The sequence below is a fragment of the Hemicordylus capensis genome, chromosome 4 (genome assembly GCF_027244095.1).
Source record: "Hemicordylus capensis ecotype Gifberg chromosome 4, rHemCap1.1.pri, whole genome shotgun sequence".
In the NCBI taxonomy this organism is placed as follows: Eukaryota; Metazoa; Chordata; class Lepidosauria; order Squamata; family Cordylidae; genus Hemicordylus; species Hemicordylus capensis.
The window spans coordinates 36,398,512-36,425,525 of record NC_069660.1 but is presented as its reverse complement, the minus strand read 5'-3'; the positions used below and the strand labels follow the sequence as shown (position 1 = coordinate 36,425,525).

General features: G+C 42.8%; 2 protein-coding genes across 13 annotated transcripts in view; one reads left to right on the top strand and one right to left on the bottom strand.

Annotated features, from left to right (window-relative positions):
- The window catches only part of RPN2 (ribophorin II), a 39,042-nt gene extending 36,967 nt beyond the window's left edge, over window positions 1-2,075 (top strand). For all 6 annotated transcript variants that reach the window (XR_008306261.1, XR_008306262.1, XR_008306263.1 and 3 more), the window contains one exon: window positions 1,754-2,075. Coding sequence is in view for 1 of the 6 variants with exons in the window: in XM_053246533.1 (XP_053102508.1) it covers window positions 1,754-1,763 (10 nt within the window). In the remaining 5 variants the exon portion in view is untranslated. The remainder of the gene's footprint in view (window positions 1-1,753) is intronic.
- Window positions 2,076-3,290: 1,215 nt separating this feature from the next.
- The window catches only part of GHRH (growth hormone releasing hormone), a 28,812-nt gene continuing 5,088 nt past the window's right edge, over window positions 3,291-27,014 (bottom strand). For 2 of the 7 annotated variants that reach the window (XM_053246537.1, XM_053246535.1), the window contains exons 2-7: window positions 11,645-11,835; window positions 9,070-9,170; window positions 7,306-7,437; window positions 6,062-6,157; window positions 4,551-4,682; window positions 3,291-3,438 (exon numbers count right to left, since the gene is read on the bottom strand). In XM_053246537.1, coding sequence (XP_053102512.1) covers window positions 3,396-3,438; window positions 4,551-4,682; window positions 6,062-6,157; window positions 7,306-7,437; window positions 9,070-9,149 — 483 coding nt within the window. In that variant the 5' untranslated portion in view covers window positions 9,150-9,170; window positions 11,645-11,835 and the 3' untranslated portion in view covers window positions 3,291-3,395. Of the gene's footprint in view, window positions 4,062-4,550; window positions 4,683-6,061; window positions 6,158-7,305; window positions 7,438-9,069; window positions 9,171-11,644; window positions 13,559-16,617; window positions 17,291-20,826; window positions 21,007-27,014 lie in introns of those variants that run through there. The other 5 variants (XM_053246540.1, XM_053246538.1, XM_053246536.1 and 2 more) reach the window with 5 other exon arrangements.

Genomic DNA, 27,014 nt, shown 5'->3' with positions numbered 1-27,014 from the left:
AAATAAATAAATTAAATTAAAATTGTTTACCTCTAGCCCCTTTGGGGGGCTTTCTCTAGGCTGCAGGGTGGGGGGGTCCGCGAAGGTTCCTCCTCCCCCTGCCAGCTTTGTTTATCACTGCTGTGGCCCATTTTAAGCCCTTTCTCGGCCCATCTGGGCCTTGGTAAAATGGCTGGGCAGCCATGTTGCCCACTGCCGCACATGTGCAAATGGCCTCTGCGAGCCTGGCATGGCATGTGCATGTACGGCAGCCATTTTTTAAAAAATTAAGCGGGGGGGCTAGAGGTTTAAAAAAAATTAGGTGTTTTGTTTTGTTTGGGGGGGGGAAATATTCGCGGGACACCCCGCCCCCCCAGACCAGACTGGGGTGCGTTCAAAGGGGGGCCGGACCGAACTGGTCCAGTCAGGTTCGAATGCAGTTCGCAATCAAACCAAACCGGGCCAGCCAGTTCCGTGCACACCTCTAGCTCCCACGCCCGGCCACCGCTCACCTAGCAGCTCCGGGGGTCGGGTGCAGGGAAGTGCCACTGCACAATGCCCCACCCCCTGGAGCACCAACTAGCGTGGTACATTACTGGGAAACCCCCACCCCCACCCCCGTGTGTTTACCCAGACTCATGGTCTGTTAACCTGGTGTTTGGGCGCACTTGTGTCCAGAACCTAGGATAAGCAGCAGGCTACCTAAGAGGGCTCACCGCCAGGCGCCACAAATTCAGCTCCTAGTGGTTCGCACATGCAGCAGAAACCAAGCTGGGCTCCCCTAGCCCGGTTTCTGCTGCATGTGGGAATAGCCTCATTGTGTATGAAGTGCTATATAACTGCTGAGTGTTCCTGCTGGATAAGTTTAGAGCAATACCCATCTCTTTCCAAAGAAAATGTCTGGATATCCTGTGAAAGACATCCTAATGTAATACAATGTATAAGAAACAGTTGCTACCTGTACTTTACACCAGGCCATATTTTTGTTTGGGGTTTCCCCCTTACCAGCAAAACCGCAGTGTGATAAGAATGTGTCTATATGTGTGCCATGTACATTTCGTTTGGGTTTGGGTTCAGGTTGTTGAATGTTGGATCTGCTACCAGCCCATGAGATTTTGCTGCTTGTAACACTTTATAACAGAAATTGCACCCCCTTCCTCGCTCTTTCTGTTAAAATTATAACCTATACATCCATTCTTTATCTCTTCCCCCTTCCTAATAGAAAGGGAAGGAAAGTAAGGTGCCATTTTGCCTTCATTCCCCTGCAGGGCCATCAATGGGGAGGGTGCTGGGCGGGCTGCCATGCCACCCTTGAGAACTGGCCTGCAGTCTACCACCTGAAGTGACCTACCTCATGGGAGGGTTGGCCCTGCTTGGATGTCAAGAGTTTAGATCCTTGCTGTTGCATAAACCCTCATCTTTTTGATTTAGATGTTTTGTATGCACTTTGACACTCTTGATCGTTATTGTAATGTTCACTTCATGTTGACAACAAAACAACTTTTAAGTTTTACCACAGTCACTTTAACCAGCTTAAAGCAATAGGTAAGTTTTGATTATCAAACGAACCTTGTTTTAAATTGTTCACTAACAACCTTTTAGTCCATGTCCTCTGTATTCACGTTTGTCCATCTCTGAATCAGATGTTATAACAGGGTGTTAGAATTTTATGGTAAGAATGAAAATATATAAATATATATTCTCTTAACATGAAGAGTTGATTCTCTGCATTCAAAAATTTAATTTTGAAGGGGATTTCTTTGTCTCCTTCCAGAACACACTAATGCCAGAAGAAAGGAAGAACTGAAAGAAAATCAATCTGAGTTTCAAGGGAGAGGAGCCAAGAAAGAGTTAAAGGGCCATAAACTGAAATGTGGAAAAGAGTTGCCTGTAATATTGAAAAAGGTCCTTCTTGTTATACTTTTTTTTACAAAAAAAGAAATTGAAATACTGTTTAGTTGAATGTCTAAGCGCATTGAGCGGCATTAACACCTTGCCTACCACCAAGGATTTTAGAAACCAGAGGATTCCAATACTATAATTTGAGACTTGTTTTTACTTGTCTCCTTTGTGGAATAAAGAGGATGAGAAGAAAAGAGTCGTCGTTGTGTGTTTTGCAGCTGCCTCCAAATAAATGCTTATCTTCTGATGCCTGTATTTTGGATAAGAACAGATGCATGTCCTGCTTAGTAAGCCACTTGGGGGAATATCAACAGTAGGAGAAAGAGGGAGGGAGTTTTCAGAAGTGATTTATGACAGGGATGGGCAGATAAGGCTAAGGCTTTCTGGGAGCTACCAACACAAAGTAGCAGCTTGGGGAGGCAGAGTCACGAAATAGCAGTTTGTATAAACATTTACACTGGTAGAATAACTTAATTTTGGGGGGGGGGGCTGTCCATGGTCCTGAAATCACTTATTGGAATACATCCCATTAAACCCAAGGATCAACTTACAATTCATGAGCAGGTGCCCCTGTGCAATTTCAGCTGTAATCATAGTGAAACTTTTATTTCACTTTATAAATAAGGGCAGCATCCAGACTCATTAGTCATGGCAAAGCACCAGTGAAATCAATGAGACATGACTAATAAGTCCTGTTAGTTTCAATGGGATTTAGTTTGGGTACTGCCCTTATATATGAAAGGGATCTGTTGTTCAGGTACTGGTGACTCTTGTCATGGATCAACTTTGAGAAGGATCTTGAAGGAAACTGTGTATGTTGAATCTCATATTGGTCAGCACAGCTTGTGGGAACACAAGAGCCCTCCTGGATCAGACCAAAGGCCCCTCTACCATCCTGTTTCCCCCAGTGGGCAACCAGAAAACCCACAGGAAGGGATTGAAGACAACAGCCCTCTCACATTGATACTCCCCAGCATCTGCTGTTCAGTAGCATACTGTCTCTGCATCTGGAGGTTTCATAGCCATTATGATTAACAGCCATTGATAGAGCCATTCTCCATGAATCTGTATCCTTTCAAAGGAATCTAAGGCAGTGGTTACCACTATTTCTTGTAGCAGTGAATTTCATGAACTTAATTATGCACTGCATCTATTGTCTGTTCTGACTCTACTGCCAATCGGTTTCATTGGTTGACCTTCCCCTCTATCTACTCTTGCCTCACCATCAATTCATAGTGCAGAGGGGGGATTTTCAGAGGTTGGCATGAACAGCATGCCTGCTGTACTTGGAAGTACTTGGTTCAGAAAAAATCTGTTCCAAATATTAACCGCTGGCAAATATTAAACCTTTGTATCTGTTAAATTCCTGAAACAGAAGAATAGGTAAAGCAAAAGAGAGAATATTTTGCTATTGAACAGATTTATTCAGTACAGATTTCTTCTGCAAACTTGACAAAGCACACTCCATGCTAGCTTGTTGCATGGGACAGACAAATGTTTTCCAGTTGCAGTGCTTAGTGATTCGGGCTCCTGATCTTGGCAGTACAATTTTCTTCACTATCAACAAAAACGAGAACAGAGGAGAACATTGGAGCCATGGAAGAATAAAATGAATTAAGTGTAGTGAAGCATTTTATAGGTATAACCCTAACTATGCAATAAGCAAATAATTTTAGCATTAGCATGTTGATGTTCCTCCAAATGGCTAGTTTCACACACAAAACTTGAGCATCAAACATTTAATTGCTCACTGAATCCCAATTTGTGTAGAAACACAAACTTCTCAGAAGAACAGAGTTCAAATTTGATCATTTTTCTTCAGTTTGTCAATCAGGCATGTGGATGGTTAAAAATAAGCTTCTGTATTTCTACTTTATTAATATTCTGAGTATTGGCAATCTAGCCGTAGTAAAAATATGGGAAATATAAGTTCCATTAGGTTTGTTTCTGTTTTCCTAATCACTGTCTGCCATAAGGGATGGCATTCTAGACTGTATTTGGTGCATGCCAGTTTGTTTCATTATACTGCTTCAAAGACAGAAGGGCCTGCAAAGCTGAACACTGGGAGAATGGTACCAACCAGAGCACAGTGGAAAGAAGGGGTGCTTATTTACAGTTCCATGAGCTTGGACAGGACACTGACAAAATTATCTAAATGGTGGCTGTTGACATCTTGAGGTCTGGAGGAAAAAATGAGAAACACAAGGTCTTCATGTAGCAAAACCATTTCTATTTTCATTGGGGACAGATGGATGTAGGGCAATGCTTTTGGGGACAAGGCACCAAATTACAGTGCATTGTGACAATGCACTGCAGAGGCTATGCAGAGTGATTTCAAGATCTGATGATACAACTGAGAAATCGTTCTGACACAAACTACTAACACTGAATTAGGTTATGTTAAAAGTTCGAGAACCCCATGGTGACAGGGAGGCTTCTCACATTACAATGTTCCTACCTGGAATATCTGTTGAAGCAGCCACTGAGGGCCGTTTAACACATTACACAGTGTTTGTCATAGCAAATACTCAACAGGGAGCTGCAGCCAATAATGGCTCCCTGATAAGCGTACCTGCATGATACACATTCACACGTCACATGTTTATGTGTACATTTCACCTGAACATGTAATCTTCAGAATCATACAGCCTTAATGTTCTCCTATTAACCTTTGGTTCTGCAACATAGCTCCCAGGAAATTTTTCAGTACCATCTGCTGCTGGTAGCGACTGTCCATAAGGATGCTGTCAGATTGGCGCCTGGTCAAGAATCCATGTTCCTCATCTCTTGGGCTTCCTGCCCTGCAAAATAAGGAAGTCTGTTTAATGTAAGGGGTAGACATGGGCCAAAGAGATCTCTGGGTTCACATTGCTGCTCTGCCCTAAAGTGCACAAGACAGCCTTGGACAAGTCACTTGCAGCCTACCCTTCCACCTTGTGAGGACAGAAATGGGGATGACTGCAGGTACTCTGTCCTAAGCTACTTGAAGAAAGATACGATACAGCATACCAGGTAAACAGAAAGTTCTGTGGTTTCGAACTAGAAGTGCTTTAAAGGAAAAGTGAGGCAATGTCTTCCTCTAATGGCTAAAGATGGGGAATAGTGTAATCGGCATATTGGGATGTCTCCATCATCTGATCGTGGGAGGAAAATTAAAACTTTTGAAAGAAGTATACCAATGTAAAGAGGTTTGTTTTTTTAATTATTATTTAAAACATTTATATACTTCTAATTTTTATAAATTAAAACCCTTGAATACCCCAGGGAATTTCTTTTTTTAGGTCTTTGGTTGGCACTGGCAGGATAACCATGTAGATGAGTAATCTTAAAGTTCTATATTTTTTTTCTATCAAAGTACACACCTAGATTTTTGTGAATGAATGTGAGAGTTGTGATGCTGATCTCTTAACTTTCTTTGAATTCAACTTTCCCTACTGAATAATTGAGCACTGCTTGAAATACAGTAGCTGACATCCTGACTAATGAAGCAGGGGTGTGCCAGGCCCCTTGAGCATGTGCTATTGCACCAGACCCCTTAGAGTTCAGTGCACCCCGCCCCCATATTCCAGAAGTGCTCTGTCTGATTGGAAGCAGTCTTGACCCTAAGCAATGTGTTTCAGATCTGGCAGTGTTTCTGGAGCATGGGAGAGCTCCAGAATCAAAGGACTCTGGCATAGCAGCACAAATGCAGGGGATTGGCACAGTTGCACAAGGGCTCCTGGTATGTCGCTGCAATAACATGAATAGCATTAACCTTGTTATGATGTCTGCCACTCTGCTATTGTAATACAGCTGCCTCTGCCCTTTTGCTGACTGCCTTTCTAGAGAACAAATGTACAGGAGTTTCCCATGACCTGGTTCAACATGAAATTTGTTTTTACATGTATATCTCACTCTTCTCCTGAAGAGCCCAGAGAGTTGTGTGTGAGGTAGGTTAAGCTGAGAGATAACTGAATGGCCCAGAATTACTCAGTGAATCACTCCATGGCTGAATGGAGATTTGAACTCTGTTCTCCCAGGTCCTAGTCCTAAGTCCAGCACTCTAACCATTATACCACACTGGCTCTCAGAACAGTAGGCCGTCATACCTGGGGCTTATGTTTTGGAAGCCCTGCTTTAAGCAAATGTAGAGGCATAATACTACTATAGTCATAATAATGGGTAGCAAAGCTCCACTTACCCAAGTCTTTTTCCATAAATGCCCTGCAAGATCTTCTGAGCGGAGAGAACTTTCCGATAATGATCCGTGAATATAGCATCTGCATGACGCTGCATCCTATAAGATATAGATAGATATATGTACCCATCAGTGTTCTCTCTAATTTTTTCCATCTGTGTGCAGAATGAGTTTTGTTCTGGGAGGCAGTATCAAGGCAGTGTGCACGCACATGCATTCAGAGTGGGACCTTCTTGCAGAACCTAAGCAGGATCTAAAATTAACTGAGTGGACGTAAAATATGTGAGGGCACGCACATGCCCTCTGCCTTAGAGGGAATACTGGTACCCATCCTGGTTCGGGGGCCTTTTGTACACTTGAGAGTCCTTTTGGGGAACAAATACCCCCCCCCACTCTCATTCAAAAGAATTGGGAAGTCTGATTGAACAGGAGCCCTAGACGTGCTTTGGAGTATTGGTGAATTATGTTCAGGTGTATTCCAATCCTTTCTACCCCACTTGCCAATCTAACAAATAAAAACAATAACAAAACCTGAACCATCACCAAATGCAATCACAAATATTTACATCAACAGCAAGATAAAATAAATCATCAGGAAATAGCAGAGCCACTCACTGTCTGCCTATCCGCACTAATGGAAAGGCAAGTTAATGGAACCACATGAGAAATCTACTTTCTCCCTGTGAAGAGGGCAACCAGAAGGCTCTTAGTCATCTTGCCTTTTATTGTAATTTTCACAATGGAAATGAAAAGAAGTTCTGATCTTTCCACTACTTAGTACAGGGTTCCCAGTGTTGTGTCCCCAAATGATGGACTACAGCTCCCATCATCTCCAACCACAATGGCTGGGGGTGATGGGAGTTGTAGTCCATTATTGTTGGGGGATCCAAGCTTGGAAACCACTGGCCTGGTAGGTCAACTGCTATTCTGCTAAGACATTGTATGAAGGGAGATGAAGAGTAAGTATATTGTAAGAAAAGCAGACCTTTTTTCCCCTTGCCTAGGCCATTAAGTCAAGAACCGAAAAGATCTTAGATTCGTTGGGAGTGCTAACATCCTTGGAGTGATGGTTAGATTATTTCATAATTTTGTATGTAAAGACTTTGAGAGGTAACTTGAATATGTGCTGTGCTTGGATTTTTTTCTTTTTAATTGGCCATGAAATAACATTCCTTCGTTTTCCCACCGTAATCGGAGCCCAGAGCCACCACCTTTGACTGCTGGATGTGGTGCAGCTCTGTACCCACCTTTTCTCTGCAGAGTCAGTGAGGAAGTTCCCCTCCTCCTGTTCTTCGACCGAGAGATTATGGCTCTGTACTGGCCCACTTTCTTGGAGCTGGAAACTCACCACCTTGCCAGTGATGGGTAGTGGACTATACCTAAAACAACAAGCCAAACAAGATGGAAAACATGCAGAACACCTTAAGCACTTACTAGGGCTGTCCTCCCAATCAGAACTAGGGTAGGAAAAGCTTCCTAACCTAGTTAGGGAGCTGTGCATGGTCCTGTTTTGCGATCATGAGTTATAAAAGCAAGGTTGGAGACAGGGATCTTGCTCAGCTGTCAAACCCAAGCTGGGTAGGATGAGCACATCCTACCCAGATTCCATCCTCAGGTTCTGAACAAGATGGGGGGGATTCTCCTACCAGCTTGGGCTTGACAGAAGAGCCAGCTCCCTTCCTCCAACGTTGCTTTTAACTAACGCACACATGCAAAATGGGAGCACACACAGCTCCCAAACTAGGGTATGAGGCTTGTCCTACCCTAGTTCCAATTGTGAGGATGGCCCTACTGACTTTATTACACAGCCAGATCCTATTCAGAGGTAGGTATACCTAGATGTGACATGCTTTTACACTGCAGAAAGATGCAATCTTTCTGTTTTGCCAATAGACAGCAAAATGTCAATTATTTTGTTTGTTACCCTGGCAGGCCACCATTTAGATTTTCTGCCTCAGGCACCAAAATGTCATGGGCCATCTGAAGAGGCAAAGAATCCATCAGTTTGAACTTGGGCAATGGGTAAAAACTAATAGGCTCGGAAGACTGCAAGGGTGTGTTGCTGCTTCAGGAAGGCTGATGAGGCTTTAGGACTGGCATGGTCTGCTTGTGCAAGATCTACAAATCCACTTGCCAGCTCACCAGTGGTGAATGCCCCCAGCCCTCTGGAGAGCAGGACACCCAGCACTACACAGAACTCACTAGTGGTCTAATTTCCACTGCCATTTTCAAGAAGGTAAGAAACAGCAGGAATCCTTTCTGAGCAGTAGGAGAAGGCTCCCACAGTTTCTTACCATCTCCATATCCCAGTACAAATTACAGAAGACCCACTTCTCTTCTCAGCCCTTTGCCTGTATGTCAGAAAAGCACCAGAGGGAAAAGAGGGAATTAGTAGCAACCACATATAATGAGGCTCTCCACATGAGCAGTGTGAAGAGCTGAAGAGGGTTCTGTGGGGAGAGCAGGCGTGGCCCACTCTCCCCACAGCCGACCTTGCGCCTTGCCCTGGGCAGCTGGATCGGCTGCTCACATGATTACCGGCACCATAACGGAGCCCGTAGGGGTAGCAGGGATCGGGGGTTTGTTGAGGCCTCCTTGTTGGGGGTCTCTTCATGAGTCACTGCGGTGTAGAGCCGCAGCGTGGTGAATCGCGATCAAAAACCCAGGGCTAGCGGAGCACTTGCTCCACTAACCTTGTTTAAAGGTGGGGCATTTCCCTTAGCCCGGTTCCTGCTGCTCGTGAGAATAGCCTCAATGTCTGGCTAGTGAGCTAGACCTATATTTGTGGATCGGCGTGCTTCTGTGCCTGCTTGCTCCTTCCCTTGCCTCCATCCGAACTTTAATTTGCATCAGGTAAATGGATATTACAGAAAGTTCGCACATATCCAGCTCTGTTTCCTCGCAAGGAATATAATCGTGTAAAGCTGCTCTTGGATATCCTATAACAAGGAAAGAGGGAGCTCAAGACAATATTTTGAATAGGCAGGAAGGTAAGGGGGAAGGTCTCCCACCTGAGTGCTGGATAAAGAGGAGAAGAGAGGGAACACATGACAAAATGGAGGAACAGGAGGAAAATAGCTCTGTCCAGCATTCTTCAGCCTTCTGGGGCAATCTGAAGGGAAAAAAAACACCCCAAACAGAAATTGGAGTTTAGTACAGACACAAAAGCAACCTACTCACAGTATTAGAGCTGTGCAGCACTAGTCAGGAAGTGCTTTTGCAGTTTATCAGGGCTCTGAAAATATTCCATATAACTTCATACGTTAAGTCAGACCACAGGTCCAGTATTGTCTCTCTCAGTATTGTGACAGCCACTTTCCAGAGTTTCAGAAGGAGGTCTTTCCCAGCCCTAGCTGGAGATGCCAGGGATTGAATCTGGGCCTTTCTCCCTGCAAAGTAGGCGGTTGCTCTAGCACCGAGCTACAGCCTCTTCCTTTTAAAACTCCTAAGCCCAAGTATTGCTTTTCCTGGATTTAGTGATCCAGTGGGCAGTTACTGAGCACTGGAATTCTTTCTGCTTTTCAGCCCTGCTATATGAAGAAGGAATCAAACCTCTGTATCCTCAAAATAAGATACCTAATAGAAGCCTGTTTCGGAAGCACACAAATATTACTGCAAAAATACACAAGTTCTCCAGTTTGTTGTCTAGTTTATCTCAGTACAGCTGGAACTCTGTCAGCTAACCCACCTTATGCAAGATCTCCATCTGGTCTTCAAGGACTACAGCAAATTGTTACTATCACTAACTATGAATAAAGAAAAGGAAATTTATTTATTTAACAAATGGTTCTCTGACTGGGAGATGCTGAACCCATGCTGTCTGAAGCAGGTCCACTGAGCTGTTTTGATCCTTCAGATTATGTGGCTTGAGACATGCAACATCAGATGATGAAACTGTTTTGAACATGGCATCCCTTCATTCTCATTCTTCGTTAAGTACTGTTTTTTAAAAAAGTAGCTGAGTCAATAATTTGGGAGCACCAACTCCTATACCTCTAGTGATACTAAGGTAGTGTGGACCAGATAGGTGTCTAAACGAGAGACCAATAAGAGTCCATACAAAGCCTCTCTGAGATTTCTAAAGGGAGAACAAGACAGACATAAAAACATTGAGACGAGTCTCATGATCAGTGAGACTCGCTGAGAGCGGATTAGCGGGGAGAGCAAGCTTAGCCCACTCTCCCCACAGACGATCATTCAGGCAGCCTGGGCAGCCGGATCGGCTGCCCACACGACTGCTGGCTCCATCATGGAGCCGGTGGGGGCTGCGACGATCAGGGGCTATTTGGCCCCCAGAAGGTGTGCAATCCTGGAGCAACCCCCAGGGTCGGGAGGCTTGTTTCAGTCTCCTTGCAGGGGTCTCCTCATGTGTGGCTGTGGTGCGGTAATATATGATCAAATAAGATGGGCTTGGAGAAACTGGCCTTGGCTGCAAGCCCAGTGGTTCTCACGCTCGGCTGCAATCGGGCTAGGCTCCCTTAGCCCGATTTGGGCTGATTGTGAGAATCACCTCAGTCACTTCTTATTTATCTCAGTCTGCTCTGTTGGAGCACAAAGACTGAGTTCAAATATCCTGATATTTCAGAGGATAAAGGAAACAATTTTCAAGTTTTTCTCCCTACACAAGAGTGAATTGACAGCCCTGTAAAATTGTATTTTTGTTTCTGAAAATGAAGATGCAAATCATTGTTTTCATCTTGGCTTCCTAGAGAGGAAAATATGCAGTGTGTGGTGGGCGGGAGAAAAAATCCCCTTTCAAAGTAAAAGAATTTTGTCTAATCCTAAAAGACAAATTCATTTCTAGCTGGTAGCACTTCTGAAATGAGTCTCCAAACCAACGAGATATAGCTGCAGAGATAATGATGAGATGACAGGCAAAGAAACAGATGGGCAGATACACTTCTGTTTACTATGTCATGGATTTTTTGACTAATCAAGTTGGGAAAATAGTGCAAAAAGGATAGGATTAAGTTCTGTTAAGCACTCCTTTATCTTTGTAGATAGATCTGGGATTTTTGTGCTAGGCATAGATGATGCCACATGAATCTTTTTGCCTAAAGAAACACTCTGAAACTTTTGAAAGTTTACACAATTGGATGAAAGTTAATTAGGTGAAAAAGCCTCTCACAGATTTATTTCAGAAATAAAGAACCAGACATCTCTACAACTTATTTTATTTGTCCCATCAGCAGATTTGTAACTAAAACAGAATTATAAATATCTACTTACTCTATAAATGAAAATAAAATTTCAACAAGATAATTTTTATATCACCAAAAGAAGACCAACACCTTTAGACCAAATTGGGGTAATTAGACTAATAAACATCTAGGACATTAGACATACACTGAAATTATGAATACTGACTGTAATTTATAATCCAATCCTATGCATATTTACTCAAAAGTAAATCCCACTAAATTCAGGGAGATTTATTTCCAAGTAAATCTGCATAGGACTGATGTCTTTATCTACAAAGTTTATTGAAAGCAAGGAAAAATAATTTGTGTCCCCTTTCCCATGATGAAGCTGTTATCAGTTATCCAATTTATTTAAAAAAACAAACATGCATTGCATCAAACTTACAGTTCTCTTCAGTAACAATGTCTTTTCTGTCCTGCAAACTCTGTCTTGCTGTTCAGAATTTTCTGTCAGTGTGTCCCAGGAAATTGAGAAAATGCTATTCAGCTTCTCCAAACTAGAGTGTCTCTCTAGCTGTTATGGGTACTGCAGTCCCTTCTTTTATACCTTCACTCTCTCAGGAAACCTGCAAGCTTCTGAACGTCAGAGGGTCAATTACTTTCCTGTCACTCAAAGGGCTGTGTTTAGAATCCCCTGCCTTGCAATGGAAGGTGCGCAGGCTCAAGAGGGAAACTGAGTGCAGCTGACATGCAAATCATCATCATCATTACGATAATTGGGCAGAGCAAAAGCCAAATTTGCTTTGTTAGGTAAACTTCGCATTTCTTTAAAACGGCCATTTTTAACATGCAAGCCAACAATGGGGGAAGTTAACCATTAATATCACCTCCTGTCTCTTGTGAAAAGGTACGTTTCCCTAACATGTTATTTTCCTCCCAATTATCAGTGTTTCCCTCTTTTGCCTTTGTTGCTCAAAGCTGGGCACTTCATGCTTCAGTCCTTTGCAAACATTGGCAGCCACATGGCAGGCAACGGAAACACCTAGAGAGCCTTACTTTGAGCACATATCCATGGACACATCAAGAGCCATGCTCTGTTGGTTGTAAAGGTTGTAAACATTTCTACAAAATAGCAGGCTGGTTCACATGATGATTAAAGTCAGGGTAGGAGGTGAGCTACCTGCATTTGTATGGTCGTCAGAACTCATGATCTCCCTCCAGCCCAGGTTGCTCCTGGCAGAGCTACCTAGCTTTTGTATCCAGGTTTTCAGAGGCCTCTTCTCTCCTCCATCCTTGGTTAAAACTTTTAACCAATTGTGGAAGAGAGAAGAGGCCTCCTACTATGTTTTCCCAGCTGTAAGAACCTTTGCACCTCTTCTACCCAGCGATTGGCACTCAGCACACCCTCCTCCACACAGAAAACATAGAAAGCTGTGGCTACTGCGGCTGCCATCAACAGACATGCTATCCAGCAAAGCAGACTCTATGATCCTGAGGCTGCAGCAGCTTTGGCAGGCAGGGCAGCATGTATCTCCTGCTCTTTCCAGGCTGTTGACAGCACAAAGCATGCTGGGTCAACAAGGAGGACTTTCCATGGAGGGGTGAGGCCTGCAGCTGCTGAGTTCAACAATGGAGCTCTTTGCAGACCCAAATGGAGGGGTGGCTCGTGCGTTACTGACAATGGAGGAGCTCACTTGGACTCCTACTCACCCTCCAAATGGGCATGTCAATTTGCCTAGTGGGTTTCAAAGAGGCTATACATCCCAAGGGGAATTTTCCAAGGTCATGAAACTGTAAGTTTAACACATCGTTGTTATTCATTATTCCTATTTGTTTTTCAGGGAGGAAGTACTCTCCTACTTTGGGATAGCCCAAGCCACTACTTTCCAAGAAGCTGCAATACAGTGTCAATAGCTGGACTGTGCTTAGTTCAGGCACCAGCACAGCCTGGAATAGTTCTCCACAGTCCATGCAGCAAGATGTCCAGACTTCAGATTAGCTCTGACTCAAGAGCTTTTGCTTTTAGCATCTAATATCAATGCTAGTCTGTGTTTGGCTTTGTGTTGGTAGTATCAATCAATCAATATCAATCATCCAACTAATACATTAGTCTACAGACCTTAATACAATAACCAACTAAGACATTAACAAAAATACAATTAGTGACATAAAAAATCCACCTTGACCCCTTACAATTTATACTATTGCTTAAGCTCTAGGATTTGTCGTCTTCTAATAGTAACAGCAACAAGGTATTTGGCTGTACTTATTGTTACTTCTTTATTGAATCCAGTGAGAAGATAAGCAACATAAAAACCTCTGTCCCTCCCCTGAAGTGGAGTCAACAGAGATTTCACAAATTTACTTCTAATGTCATCATTTACTTCTAATGCCAGATCCTCTCTTACAGAAGGGGGGGTCGGCTTTGAAGGAATTGGGTGGAGTGTACCTGCCCATTCCCGAGCCAGGGTGTGTCACCCAGTAGGGCGCTGGGTAGGATTTCAGAGTTCTGACCTGCTTCTATTGGCCCGCACTGTTCTCTAAGGGTGATTAATCACCTGGTGTTCCAGTCTGCCATGCTTTGTGTAATAGTTAACAAAGTTGTGGCCCTTTTCTTCCATACTAAGTCTAGATGTTTTCTTGAGCTGGGGTCTGGGGACAATGTTGAATTTTTGTTTTAAAATGTTTTTAAAGTGTTAGTTGTTGTTTTATTGTTTTTAATTTGTTTTAGCTTTTCATTGTTATATAAGTTGTTTTAATTGTAAACCGCCCTGAGCCATTTTGGAAGGGTGGTATATAAATCAAATAAATAAATAATAAATAAATCATAGTATACACATTCTAACAAAACATGCTCAACAGTTTCAACATACCCTTGCCCACAAGAACACAATCTCAGATCAAAAGGGATTTTTTTGAAACAGCTCTCCGACAGCAGTAGGTAAACAATTGAATGGAGCAGTCATAAAAACTTTCCTACATTTGGGCAAATTCAGGAAATATAGAGGACAACCTTATGTCCTGTGCTTCACCCCATTCCAGGGGAGAACAACCATGTTTTGCCCTTGCAGAGGTTTGTTGATAGTCTATATCCAACAATCTCTCCTATATCTGTCTTCTCGCCTCCAGATAATCATATCTACGTAATTGTAGCCCAAACAGCCCTATGAGATTAATTTTAGAGTCTGCCATGAACTAAAAAAAATGAGTCCATCATTAAGGCTAAAAAACTATTAGGAGCTACAGTATGTTATGTTGTAATTTGATCCAAAAATTCGAGGAGAGAATCCAAGCCCTGGTAACTATTAAGGGAAACTCTACTTCTATCTTTAAGGCCAGATGTATTAAAAAAATTAACGCATCTGGGCAAACTCAGAATATACCTCAACAAATTTTAACTGAACTCTTTCCATACTTTTGTCCATACCTAAATACCAGACTTGTATACCATATAATAACTTGGAAATTACTTTAGCCCTATAAACAATTAGGGCCGCGGGAATATATTTCCCTCCTTTTGTGAAATAAAACTGCACTATACTATCTAAAAGGAAGGCCGCTGCATTTTGAAGCGCACAAGCCCTATGTTTAGCCCAACTAAGGGACGCTGAAATACAATTCCCAGATTGTTAAAGTCTTTTACTTGTTCAGTTATATGGTTATCCATTAACCATTTGTATCTTTTATTGCCTCCACAGAATACTAAAACCTTTGTTTTCTCATAATTTATTGACAACATCTCACTAGAACATTACTTTGAGAACTGTATCAATACAATATCAATCTATTTAACCCCACTCTAGATTGAGATGATAAGACTGCATCATCTGCATATAACAACAGGGGGATTTCTTTCCCCGCTAAGTTTGGAAGATGGTACTTTGAAGCATATAGGGTAGAGGTTAGATTATTCAAGTATAAGTTAAATAGGTAGGGTGCCAAGACACGACCCTGCTGGATTCCCTTTGTCATTATAATTGCCTTAGTTAAGTCCCCAGCAAGAGAGCATTGTACTTTTGAAGATGTGTCAGTATATAGGCGTTGTATTAGGAACAGCAACCTCTTATCTATCATAGATCTGCCCAATTTTTCCCATAGACGCCTTCTCAATATTGAGTTGAATGCTGACTTTAAATCAATAAAGCTTACATATAACTTTCTTTTAAGGTGTTCAGAATGTAATATAGAACAGCAACATGATGCATGGGTGAACAACCCTTCCTAAACCAAATCTGCTCTACTCCTAATACATTCTCTGCCTCCATCCAATCTAGAAGCTTGGTTTTTAGATACATCACATAAAGCTTCCTGATTATAGACAACAAGCTTATTGGATGGTAATTTGCTGGATCCGATTTTGCCCCCTTTTAATAAATAGGAACTAATACTGTTTCTTTCCAACTTAGGGGAACCTGCCCTGTGTTATCTATATGGGAGACCAGTGATGCCAATGGAGTAGCCCACCATTCAGCATTTGCTTTCAGCATCTCAGCTGAGATGAGTTCAGGCCCGGGGGGCCTTCCCCAACTTCAACTGTCCTATAAGACTAAACACTTCCGATTCCATCACTGGATCCCATGGTGGCAAGTCATTTCCTGCTTGTGTCAGGGTTATTCCTACAGCCTCATTTGCCAGTGAATTAAAAATGGAGAAAAAAATAACACACCCAAGTGGTAGCCAAAATATAGCAGTCATTAACTCCTTACACATGTTTCCCTTTCCTTGTAACAATTTACCAAAATCTTCTATTGTCCTCCCTATATGAAGCTTCTATTAACTGAGAACAAATTTCCTTTTCTTTGGCCTTCCTCTTTGTTACTATTAATAATTTATATTCCTTTTTCAGATGAACATATAATTTTGACAATTCCACTGTTTTTTGTTCCCTATACTGGCCATAACATTCCTTCAACTCTGTCTTTTCCTGAAAACATTCTCTAACATACCAAGAATTACCACTGATGTTACCACTTCCCGACCTTAATTTTACCTCCTCAGACAGGGAACCCTGTAGTATTAAAATTAAATTGTCATAAGCATCCAATGACTCACAAGATGGACCAGATTCCATCTGGGCTTTAAGCTCTTTACACTCCGGCTTATTTAATATATTACAAATTTCTTTACTCAGCTCAAGAGTCCATTTAAGTTGTTTCCTCCCATCGCACCTAATTGATCTTAAAATGGGAGCGCAATTGGGTGGATGTCAAATACATCTTTGCCATAAGAGGCTGATGGTCACTAGAGCACTGAGCTCCAATCTGGAACTCTGAAACCTTCTCACAAAGTGAATTGGAAATCATCATATAATTGTCACGAGCTCACTCAACAGAAGATGCTGGCCAGAAATATATGACACAATAGCCAGTAGCTCAAGTTTCAGTTTTACTGCTAAATAGTCAGGTTTAACAGTCTCACCAAGAATACAGAAGTGAGAAGCCCAAATTCCAAAGTCACAATCTCTCTGAGAAAAGCTCCAAGCCGATTTGACGTGTTGTTTCCAGCCGTTTGTTCAAGGCACAGGCTGCCAGATTTATAGTCAGCAGCCACGTGCACTTAATCAACACTCCACCCCCGCCAGCTGCCATAGATCAATCTGGCTTCTCACCAGCTGATTACTCCTTCATAATTCCCTCAACTGCGGCTGACATTTCCCCTGTCTGCATTCTCAAGGAGATCGTGGCCGTTCAAACTCTGACTCAGATCCTGACCCTTCTCTCCAAAGATGACCTGGCCCTGCTGGACCTTCCTGCTCCAAACACTCGCCCTGGCCTGTCTCAATTACCTCCCCATTCAAATTACCGGCCGGCTTCTCCTCAGGGGCCTCTCTACTTTCTAGTAAGTCACCTGCCTCCCACTCCTCTCCAATGTCCTCGAGTGGGGGCATGACACTAATCAATCACACTACTCCCTTTTGTAGTATTAAAGGTGAATTCCCCTTCCTTATCTCCCTCATACAGCCCATTTAAAATGGTCAATCCAACCTTTTGTGTGAATCTAATTGATTTAGCTCCTGCATGATTTACAGTCTTATCCTTGGATTCCCTGCTACTAATAGATCCCATTACTTCATCTTCATCTAATATCCAGAACTTAGAGGAGGAGAAGGCTTGGTCCTTCTTCCCAACTCTCGCACTGAAATCACCAGCCACCACAAAATGAGCTGAAGGATAGGAAGTCATCAGTTCAAAGGCATAATTTCCCAGATCTTCCCAAAATTTGTCAATTTGTTTCCTGCCTTTGCCCAGAGGTAAATAAACATTTATCAACAATAATTTGGTATTCTGCATCTGGAGAAGAATTGCTATTGCAAATGAGCTCAAGGAAGGGAGATGAACAATTTCTACATTTAGTGTGAAGCTATCATACAAGCTAAACCTGCTCTAGATCTTCTTTTCTTATAACACTTCACTGCCTCTACTGAATAACAGAAATGCCCAGGAAATTTAACTTCCTCCTTCGCCCATGTCTCTTGGAATAACCGTATATCAAACTGTTTAATATAGTCCCTGAAATCATCATCCAAAATTTTGCTGTTCCAGCCAGCAATATTCCAACTAAGCAATTTTAGAGGATGTCCCTTACTATTAATACTTTTACTTTTACATGCCCGGAACGCTGATGGTCAGTCCAAATCCTCAGTCATATTCAATTCTCCCTCGTATCTATGAACACTACTCCATTAGCCATTGGGGGGGACCCGTATTGTATCTGTGGATGATTTCTCATCTGATGATGCTGTAACAATTATAGCACCCTCCAACTCAGCAGCTTCTAGGTACCTAGTATAAACCCATTCTGCACTGGATAATGGATTATTTATAGGTTTAGCCATCTCAGATTCCTCAAGGGAAAGAAGCCTCCTTGACAATCCATTATTTACCTCCTTGTACTCATCAAGTTTCACACACACACCCTGTTCTGCAAGCATGGATATTTCAATCCCCTCAGCCTTTTTATTGCCAAGTATTGGAGTATTAGTGGCATTGTGCATGTATAGAAAGCAAGATTTTCTGCAAAAGTGACAAATGATCAATTAATTCATCCTGAACCAACCCAGGAAAAGTAGCAAAGTGTTTGCTCTTCTGAAAGAAAACCCTCAGTTAGAGTTGTTGGCCATACTGTCTGAGATTATAACCTCTCAGATCTGGGGACTAGCCTCAGATATAGGAAGATAGTTCACAATGCAAACTTTTATTTTCTTTCTATCTTTAAATTAAAAATTCTTATTTGGGGAAAAAAGAAGGAAGATAGTTCACTTTTAAATCAATAAGGACACCCACACCACTATCACTGTGGCCAGGGCCTGAAACATCATTAATACCTTGCTCCAAAGCTCTACTCAGCAAGGATATGGGGGGAGCCTTGTTCTTGAATAATCTAAAAACCTGTAGCCCTATGTTCATAAACTTGTACTTGGCATTATAAGTTCTACAATTCAAGAACTCTATATGCACAATATCTGTAGTTGTAAATGTCCTAGAAAAAATTGAATCCAGGACAGAAATCAATTGTAACTTACATTCTGACTGGTACCTCATTTCACTGAATCTAGGATAATTATCAAAGACTAATTTATGGTTTGCCAGGACTACATTCAATTTCCCATCTCTCTTCACACCCCCTGCAGTTATTCTATGGGTTAGCACTTCCTGAGATTGCCCTTGCCCAAGCACATATAACCAGGGATCTTGCAGATCAATCAATTTGCCATTATTTACAGGGGGTAAGGAACTACAGTCTATGGATGGAGGATTCACTGAGTCTTTTAAATGGAATTTCCCATTTTCCTTCTTAATATCCTCATCTATCAACTGAGATGATAAGAAGAAGATCTAAAACCTACATCCTCCTCCTCACTTCCCAATCCAGGCAAAAATTGTTTACTGGACCGTAAGCCTACTTCCCCCAATCTGGTGGCTGTAATGTTTTTTTTTTATTAAACTTAGTCTCCACATCCAGTAATCTAAACAATTTCTGGAATTCATCTTTCCTCTCACAGGGTTAGATCTCTGCCCTATCTTTATATTTTTAATATTCTTATTCTTTTTGGGTTTTGCACTAATCTTTCAAGGCCTTCAGATTTTATAAGGCTCCTTTCCCTTGCCAGGCAGATCATCAGTCAACTCACTCCCCAAACCCCTACATTTGCACTCAAGGACCCCAGGCTTCATATACTCTACAATAGTTACCAGCAGGCTAAAACATTAGGAAAGAAATGTCTTCATGGAGCTCTGTTCTTCGATAATTTTACTCAACTCCTTCCTTATTGCTTCAAATTCCCCCTTAGAGCCCATTCTAGCCTCCAACTCAACTACTTCCCTGCTAGACGCACTCACTGATCGAGCAAAAAGATCGATCTCTCGTGCCATTTTTTCTTCCATCACTTTTTGATTCTCCAACTTGCTCAACCAGTCCATGTCCTCAACAAGAGCTATTTCAGAAGCTAAATCTATGCCTCCATCCTCCAACAAGGGATTAGCTAAGGCCGACTTAAAATCCAGTGACCAATCTAAAGCAGACCTACAGGGGCATGCAGTTACCCCCTCCTGTGACCCACAGGAGATTCAGACACCTCTTCCTGTAACCTACAAGGGGGTTCAGCCACCTCTTCCTGTATTCCTCGATGCGTAGCCTCCTTCCTCTTAAGTGGAATAAAAAATGATGGCTTTGCGCAGTGGCAGTATCGTAGCCAATGAGGCGTTGGTAGTATGTGTTCCACTGAGCTCAGTCAGAATCTAGCCATTTCATTTCATGTTCCAGATGCTGTTCCAGACCAGAGTCTAAAATGTTGTGAATTGCTCTATTAACTCAACTGGAGTGATGCCATCTGTGTCCTAAACTTAGCAGCTGGAGACCTCAGTTGCTGGAGCTACGGTTGCTTACATAAGTAATTGCACTTGGCTCGGGTGTTAGACAGATAGCTAGACAAGACATCCCATTGCCAATTATATCAGTACCACAGATAGAAATCCAGGAAATCCTCTTTTAGTTCCCCAGATCTGTCAGCCTAGTCACCTTCTCTTGTATCAGTTATACACTCAAGTCAATCTAAACACAAATTGCTCAGCTTTATAAGGAATGCTGATAACCACAATATGATTATCATAGTGTTTCAATCTAGAAGGCAATAAATATTTTCAACTCCTCACTTCTATCTCTGGCAACAACAGCCAAATCCCAACAAATCTTCTCAACTGGATTCTTCCGCTTCAGCAGCCACATCACAATATATGTATTTCCCCTGCCTGTATCCATGAAGTCTTTTCACTAACTGGCCTTCAGCCATGGTGGCTGGTGGCGATGGGAGTTGTAGTCCAGGAACATCTGGGGGCCCAAGGTTGGGAACCCCTGAAAAACCACTTCCACACCTTCCACCTGATAAGGGTGCTTAGAACGGCTTACAATGTAGTGCAACAAAAAACAGACAATCAAATCAAACAAATCAGTAACATCATTTTAAAATTTTCTAGCAGGCAAAAGAAATGTCCAATAAGCAGCACCATGAAAAGCAAGTTCAAGTAGCTCAATTTTGCCTGGCTGTCTGAATATGCTCAGAGACATAGCTGAGCAGACTTAACTGGGTAATAGACAGCAAGCAATGCTGAAAGGCAAGGTTCCACCCACCATTTCACCAGTGGGTCCACGCCTTCTGCCAGGTACTTCGGTAGCACTTGCCCATTTCACAGTTGCTGGTACTGCAATTCTGTTCCAGGTCAGAAATATTGCCACAAACCAGATTATTAAAGTGGAAGAGAACGCAGGGATAGAGAACACAGTTGGGAAGTGATTCTGGGTTTTCTGTAACAGCTGAGCAGATACTCCTCAGCATTGTATAACAATATGCAGAGCATACTATCTTGCTGTAATCCTAACAACAACCCTTTGTCGTAGGTAAGTATTTTTACTCCTAGATTGAAGCTGAGGCAGAGGCTGGCTTGCATAAGGCCCCCTAGTGAGTTCATGCAAAGGTGAGATTTGAACTAGGAAAGCCCCAGTGTGCACCTCAGTCTTCTAGACACTATGCTGCAGCAGCAAGAAAGCCAAATAAAATGACCAGTGTGCAGGCAAACTTGGTTAGCCTGGCCCAGGCTACCTCATGGAAGTAATGTAATGTATCTTACGAAGTAAAAGGTATTGCATTTACTAGGGTTATTTATTGAATTGCTGTTTTGAATGTTGTTGCCTGCCCCAAGTCTTTTTTCATAGGGTGGATTGGAAATTAAATATACGAAACTAATAAATAATCTTATGGTACCTTAAGGACTAACAGATTTATTGTGGCATAGGTTTTTATGGCAAGAGCCCAGTTTGGGGGTTTCCAAATTGCAATAAAGTGCAGGATCTGCAAAGCTTTGGGGCAAGTTTGAAATGTGATCTTACTTGCTGTAATACTTCCGCAGGCCTCGGTGCTCTCTCCTACTGCAATCTTATCCTCAGTACACACAGTGAACAGGAAGCTTGTGTGATTTTCAGAGCATCACCTGCTGGTCAGGTTTTCCATTCCAAGAAAACCCACTCTTTTCCCCAGTGGCCACAAAACTAGTAATGAAAAAGGATAGGTTATTCTCAGAATGCAAGAGCTGGCCAGCAGATGGAGCTGCAAAGATTGCACAAGGTCTTTTCTTGGCATGTATATAGAGGGTAAGATCACACTAGGAAGAAATACGGAAGTCTGCAGGAGTGTCTGTACAGTGAGTAAGATCATGCTTGGAACTTGTGCATAAGCTTTGCATATCCCACACTTTACTGCTGTCTGGAAACCCCCTTTATCTAACTGGGGACAGGGGATCAGTGATGAGCATCGTCTGAAACAGTGTTCCTGTGAACAAATGAAAGGCCAAACTGTTCACCAGCAGATGTCACTGTTTAACAGTCCATTTACTTGAGGTATTTCTGTTGTACTACCAACATGCCAGGGTTGAGAGTTGCAACTGTGCTTTTAGCATGCAGGTCAAGTGGTTATGTGACATCATGTACAGTGGCACTTTTATCCCTGGACTCCGAAGTCCAGGGCCTCCACACCCCCTGGAGGCCCCCAAATCCTCCACACCCCCTGGAGGCCCCCAAATCTAGCTCAGATGGTGGGCTCACCGCTGGCCTGCATTGCGCCAGGCAGCCGAGTGTGGCTATGACCTGTGCCGAGTGCTTTAGAGACAGAGAGGAGGGGGGGAAATAAAAATGTGGGATGGGACTATGTTAAGTTGTATGTTAAAATGTTTCTGCTAATGCATATTTGCATAAATATACCACTCGTGTTAAAAATACTGTGTTTGTCATGGTGTGTGTATGTGGGGGGGGATGATGCTTAACTTGCAGTGGAAGGTGGGGCCACAAGGGAGAGAGGGCCTCCAAAGACCTTTAGGTCCAGGCTCCAATATTTCCTAATTGTACCTCTGATCATTTCTCTTCTTATCTGTTCATTCGTGTCCAACTCTTGGTCACTCTATGGATCAATGCACTCCATGCCATCCTATCTCGTACAGCTTCCTTTAATTCCACCATGGTCATTCCAGTGTCATTTTTAATAATACCCAGCCACTGAGTACGGCCGTCCCCGTCTCCTTCTTCTGCTGATCATTCCCAGCATAATTGTCTTTTCGAGTGAATCAGCTCACATGACATGACCAAAATATGTCAGTCTTTGTTTAGTAATCTTGGCTTCTAGCGATATTATTGGTTTAACTCGATCTAAAACTTCCTTATTTGTGATTCTCGCTGTCCATGGGATACACAACAGTCGCCTCCAACACCACATCTCGAAAGCATCCATCCTTCTCCTATCTGCCTTCTTCAAAGTCCAAGTTTCACAGCCATATGTAGCTATTGGAAATATTATTGCATTGACTAATCTGCATTTGATTGGAAGACTAATATCTTTGCTCTTCCAAATTTTGCTCATGCTGATCATTGCAGTTCTTCCAAGTGCTATGTGCCTTCTGATCATGTACCTCCTTGGATTTCCATTAGGGCACAACATCTCTGCCCCATGACTGCAGGCCTAAAACTTACTATCACTAACCTCCTCATGTTTGCACCCTGTTTCTTACATCCTTCTTGCAGCTTCCGAAAAGCTACAAAATAGCACCAAAACAAATAGGATTACTATTTAGGATTACTGCCCCCTCCCCACATATCCCAAATGATCCACAGAACTGTCCAATGCCAGTCTGCTCCACCATTAATTCATTGCTAACTTTAAATTGTCTATTCTCTCCCATTGAGACTAAGCTAAATATATGACCAATCAGACCAATTTAAAAGTGGATAGATAGAAACCTGATGTTATGCTGCCTCCTGTTTCCCCACTTCCCTGAGTGGTGAGAAGTTCCAGTAGCTCACAGAGAGCTTTGGATTCTGGTTTCCTTTGGAAGGAGGGTTTCTGCAGATTGGTGGTGTCTTTGTAATATTTGGTTTATTTATACAACCCTACATGTTCCCATGACTCTATCCCAGAAGGCACAATATATGTATCTTTGTCACATTTCTCAGTGGGATGGGAGCCATGTAGAGTAGTTAATAAAACATCCTCTGGGTCTCTTCATCCATTACCCAGTGATCAACTGACAAAAGAATAGCCGGTCAGCTAATTACTCAAACTCAGAAGACTAGTAATTGCCAAACATCCATTGGCAACACCCTTTGTCACTCAAGTCCAGCTGACCAAGGTGGCAAAGACACTACACAATACACTGTGTGTGCATCTATGTTCATGCATGTTAGAGAGCCAGCGTGGTGTAGTAGCTAGAGTGATGGACTAGGACCGGGGAGACCCAAGTTCAAATCCCCATTCAGCCATGAGACTTGCTGGGTGACTCTGGGCCAGTCACTTCTCTCTCAGCCTAACCTACGTCACAGGGTTGTTGTGAGGAGAAACTTAAGTATGTAGTACACCGCTCTGGGCTCCTTGGAGGAAGAGCGGGATATAAATGTAAATAATAATGATGATAAATAATTAATCGGGATAAATCCCGAACCTCCATAACCTTAGGTATGTGAAAACAGAAATTATCCAAAACAACAAACATACCAGCAAATACAGAAGATAAAATGATTCTGACTGACTCTGACTTCAAGGCTCATTTCTAGAACTATCTAATAAGACCCATCACAACTTGCAACATGCCATCTCTAGAAATGCATTTTCACTCAAATTTGTTTCAAAATATGCCCCACAACTATGAGCTTTTCTAATTTCATTATCCGCATTTCTGGATTTACTTGTAACATGCATGTACACTGAGTTAGATCAGCCCTGATCAGCTGTTGCAGACAATACACAGCAACAACTGGAAAAATACCAGCACTGCACTCCTCAGCAGGTGAATATGTTCAGATGGATAGTATCATTTACGATCCTGGTTACTGAGGGTACTTTTCTCAGACTTGATGTTCCATCTTAATATACATTTTAAAATACATGTAATTGATTCAAAGGGCTGAACACTACTTGAAGTGACATGTCTTTAAGATGATATTTGCCAAGAAAGCAATCCTGAACAGATTTGGGACATAAACCTACTGCTCTGTGCAAGAAGGAATCTGTCTTCTAAAGACCAGAAATGTGATGTTACATGAAACAGATTATCTGCTGTGCCTAAAGGAAAATCACATATGGCTTATGTTGCTTAGTACTAATCAAGCCAATTTCAGAAATAAGTTTAGCTGAGAAGGACAATTGAAATTCTGCTCTGAGTTGCATGTGTATGAGATCATTGGTTTCAAAGTTTGACTCTCCAGTTTACAGCCTCGATATTTTCGTGAGAAGAAGGACCAAAGGGCAGAAGAAGGCTCAAAAACAAAGTGACAGAATGAGCCTATATGGTTTCTCAATGCAACAAATAGCATGTCTAGTGGGCAATTCAGACTGGGGAAATAGTGTGGGGAAGAATGGTTAACCCCTTCCTCTGTGCCCTCAACCCAAATTGTGCCCCCTGCACTTGCTATTTTTTTTTACTTATGATTTGGCCATTGCAATGCACTATAATTAAATAATGTCTTCCTGTCGCCATGCCTGTATCTGAAGCAAGATGTAAAAGAGAAAAGATGCTCTGGTTCCAGTGTGGTCTTAAATGCTGACGGAATTTCTGCTTTTGTCATTTTATTGGAGTCTCTTTATTCAAGATGCAGGGGAGGGAACCCTTCACACATCACATGCAAAGTGGCTCTCAGCTGCACTTGGAACAGTACAGTCTACTTCATCCAATGTATGATATGTATTGGCTTTACAAATTTTAGCTTTCCAAAGTTCATACCAGGCAATGAGGCTTGGGGGAAAACAATGCCATGTTACTTGAAGGGTGAAGATGCATATTTCACAATGACTGTAAGGGATAACTGTAGTAGGTGTAGGAGAAATCACCAACTAGGGTTGATTATAGGCAGAGGCCGCACCGTTCCATTAGATTCAAAGCTTTATTGATCGAGATACCGGGTCTCCATCAATCACCAGGGTGAGAGAAGACACATAAAATGGTGGTTACAGATTATATACCAAAGCCTTAACATTATGCAAATACATTTGGTCAGAATTGTTGGAAATTCTCTGTGGTGAGAGAATCCCTTTCTCATTATAGCAGAGTGCACAGAGGCACAGCACACAGCGGATTTAGTTAGGCATGCGTATGTGCTGAGAGTAAAGTAACTTGGAGCCAATTCATAGTTTCAAATTAATATAAAAGGACATTCTAGATAGGAAAGTGAGGATTTAGGATCTCTAATCTATCTATCTATCTGGATGCAGATGGATTCTGCATCCTCTCTGCACATATGGTGCAGGGAGAGGAACTTGCCATGTTGCAAGGTAGGCGGGCAGGTAGCAAGAGAGAGAAGGAGGAAGGAAGTTTGAATCCCCTAAGATTAGCAATCTACACATCAAAGGGATAGCATCAGAGCAGTGGAGAAGTGATGACAAATGTCTTGACCCTCTAGCCCTCTGACTTACTAGTCTGTCCTCCACTGTCTGAGGCAAAGAGACAGCGCAAAGTCCTTTAACTTCCAACAAGAATAAGTACCCATACATTGTACATCTTCAGACCAGCAATGACCAGTCACAGTACTCTAGGCTAGATACATTTCCTCTTGCTACTGCGCATGTCCGACCTTCAAGCCACAGAGAGGCCATTGTTTATTGTTTTGCACTCACAAACCGTGATGGCACTGCTGCCCTCCTAAGAGCCCTGCATCTAAATAGTTCTGCACAAGCACGACTTTGGGGGTGTTGGGGGAGAGGTATTTCCCTGTTACCCAGGAAAAGGAAGAGAATATACCCCTGCTAACTTCGCAAAGGGGCACCTTTTAATGTGGTGATTCTCTTTATTTAGCAGGGGGAGAACAAGTGGCCCTCTCCACCCCCAGCAAAATACTTCCAGTGACTGTTGCTGCAATGGCGGAGCGGGACCGCCGGCAACCTGTGTGCGGCTGCCGCAGCCGGCCCACTGACCCCACCCCCGTGTCTGACGTCAGACGCTGGGGCTAGCCACGCCCCTGCATCTGATGTCAGATGCAGGGGCGTGGTCTGGCTGAACTGAGCCTTGAGGTTCCGTTCAGCCCAGGACAGGAGAGTTGCCCTTTAACTGCCAAAGGGGCCGCGTGGCCCCTTCGGCAGTTAAACGAAGGCTAGTGCTGCTTTCACAGCACAGCCCAGGAGCGGCTCTTCTCTGCAGGGAAGATCTGCTCCTGGGCTGTGCTGTGAAAGCAGCGCCAGCCCTTTAACTCCCGAAGGGGCCGCGCGGCAGTTAAGTCAAGGCTGATGCTGCTTTCGCAGCACAGCCCAGGAGCGGCTCTTCCCTTCCTTTTTCAGAGAAAAGCCGCTC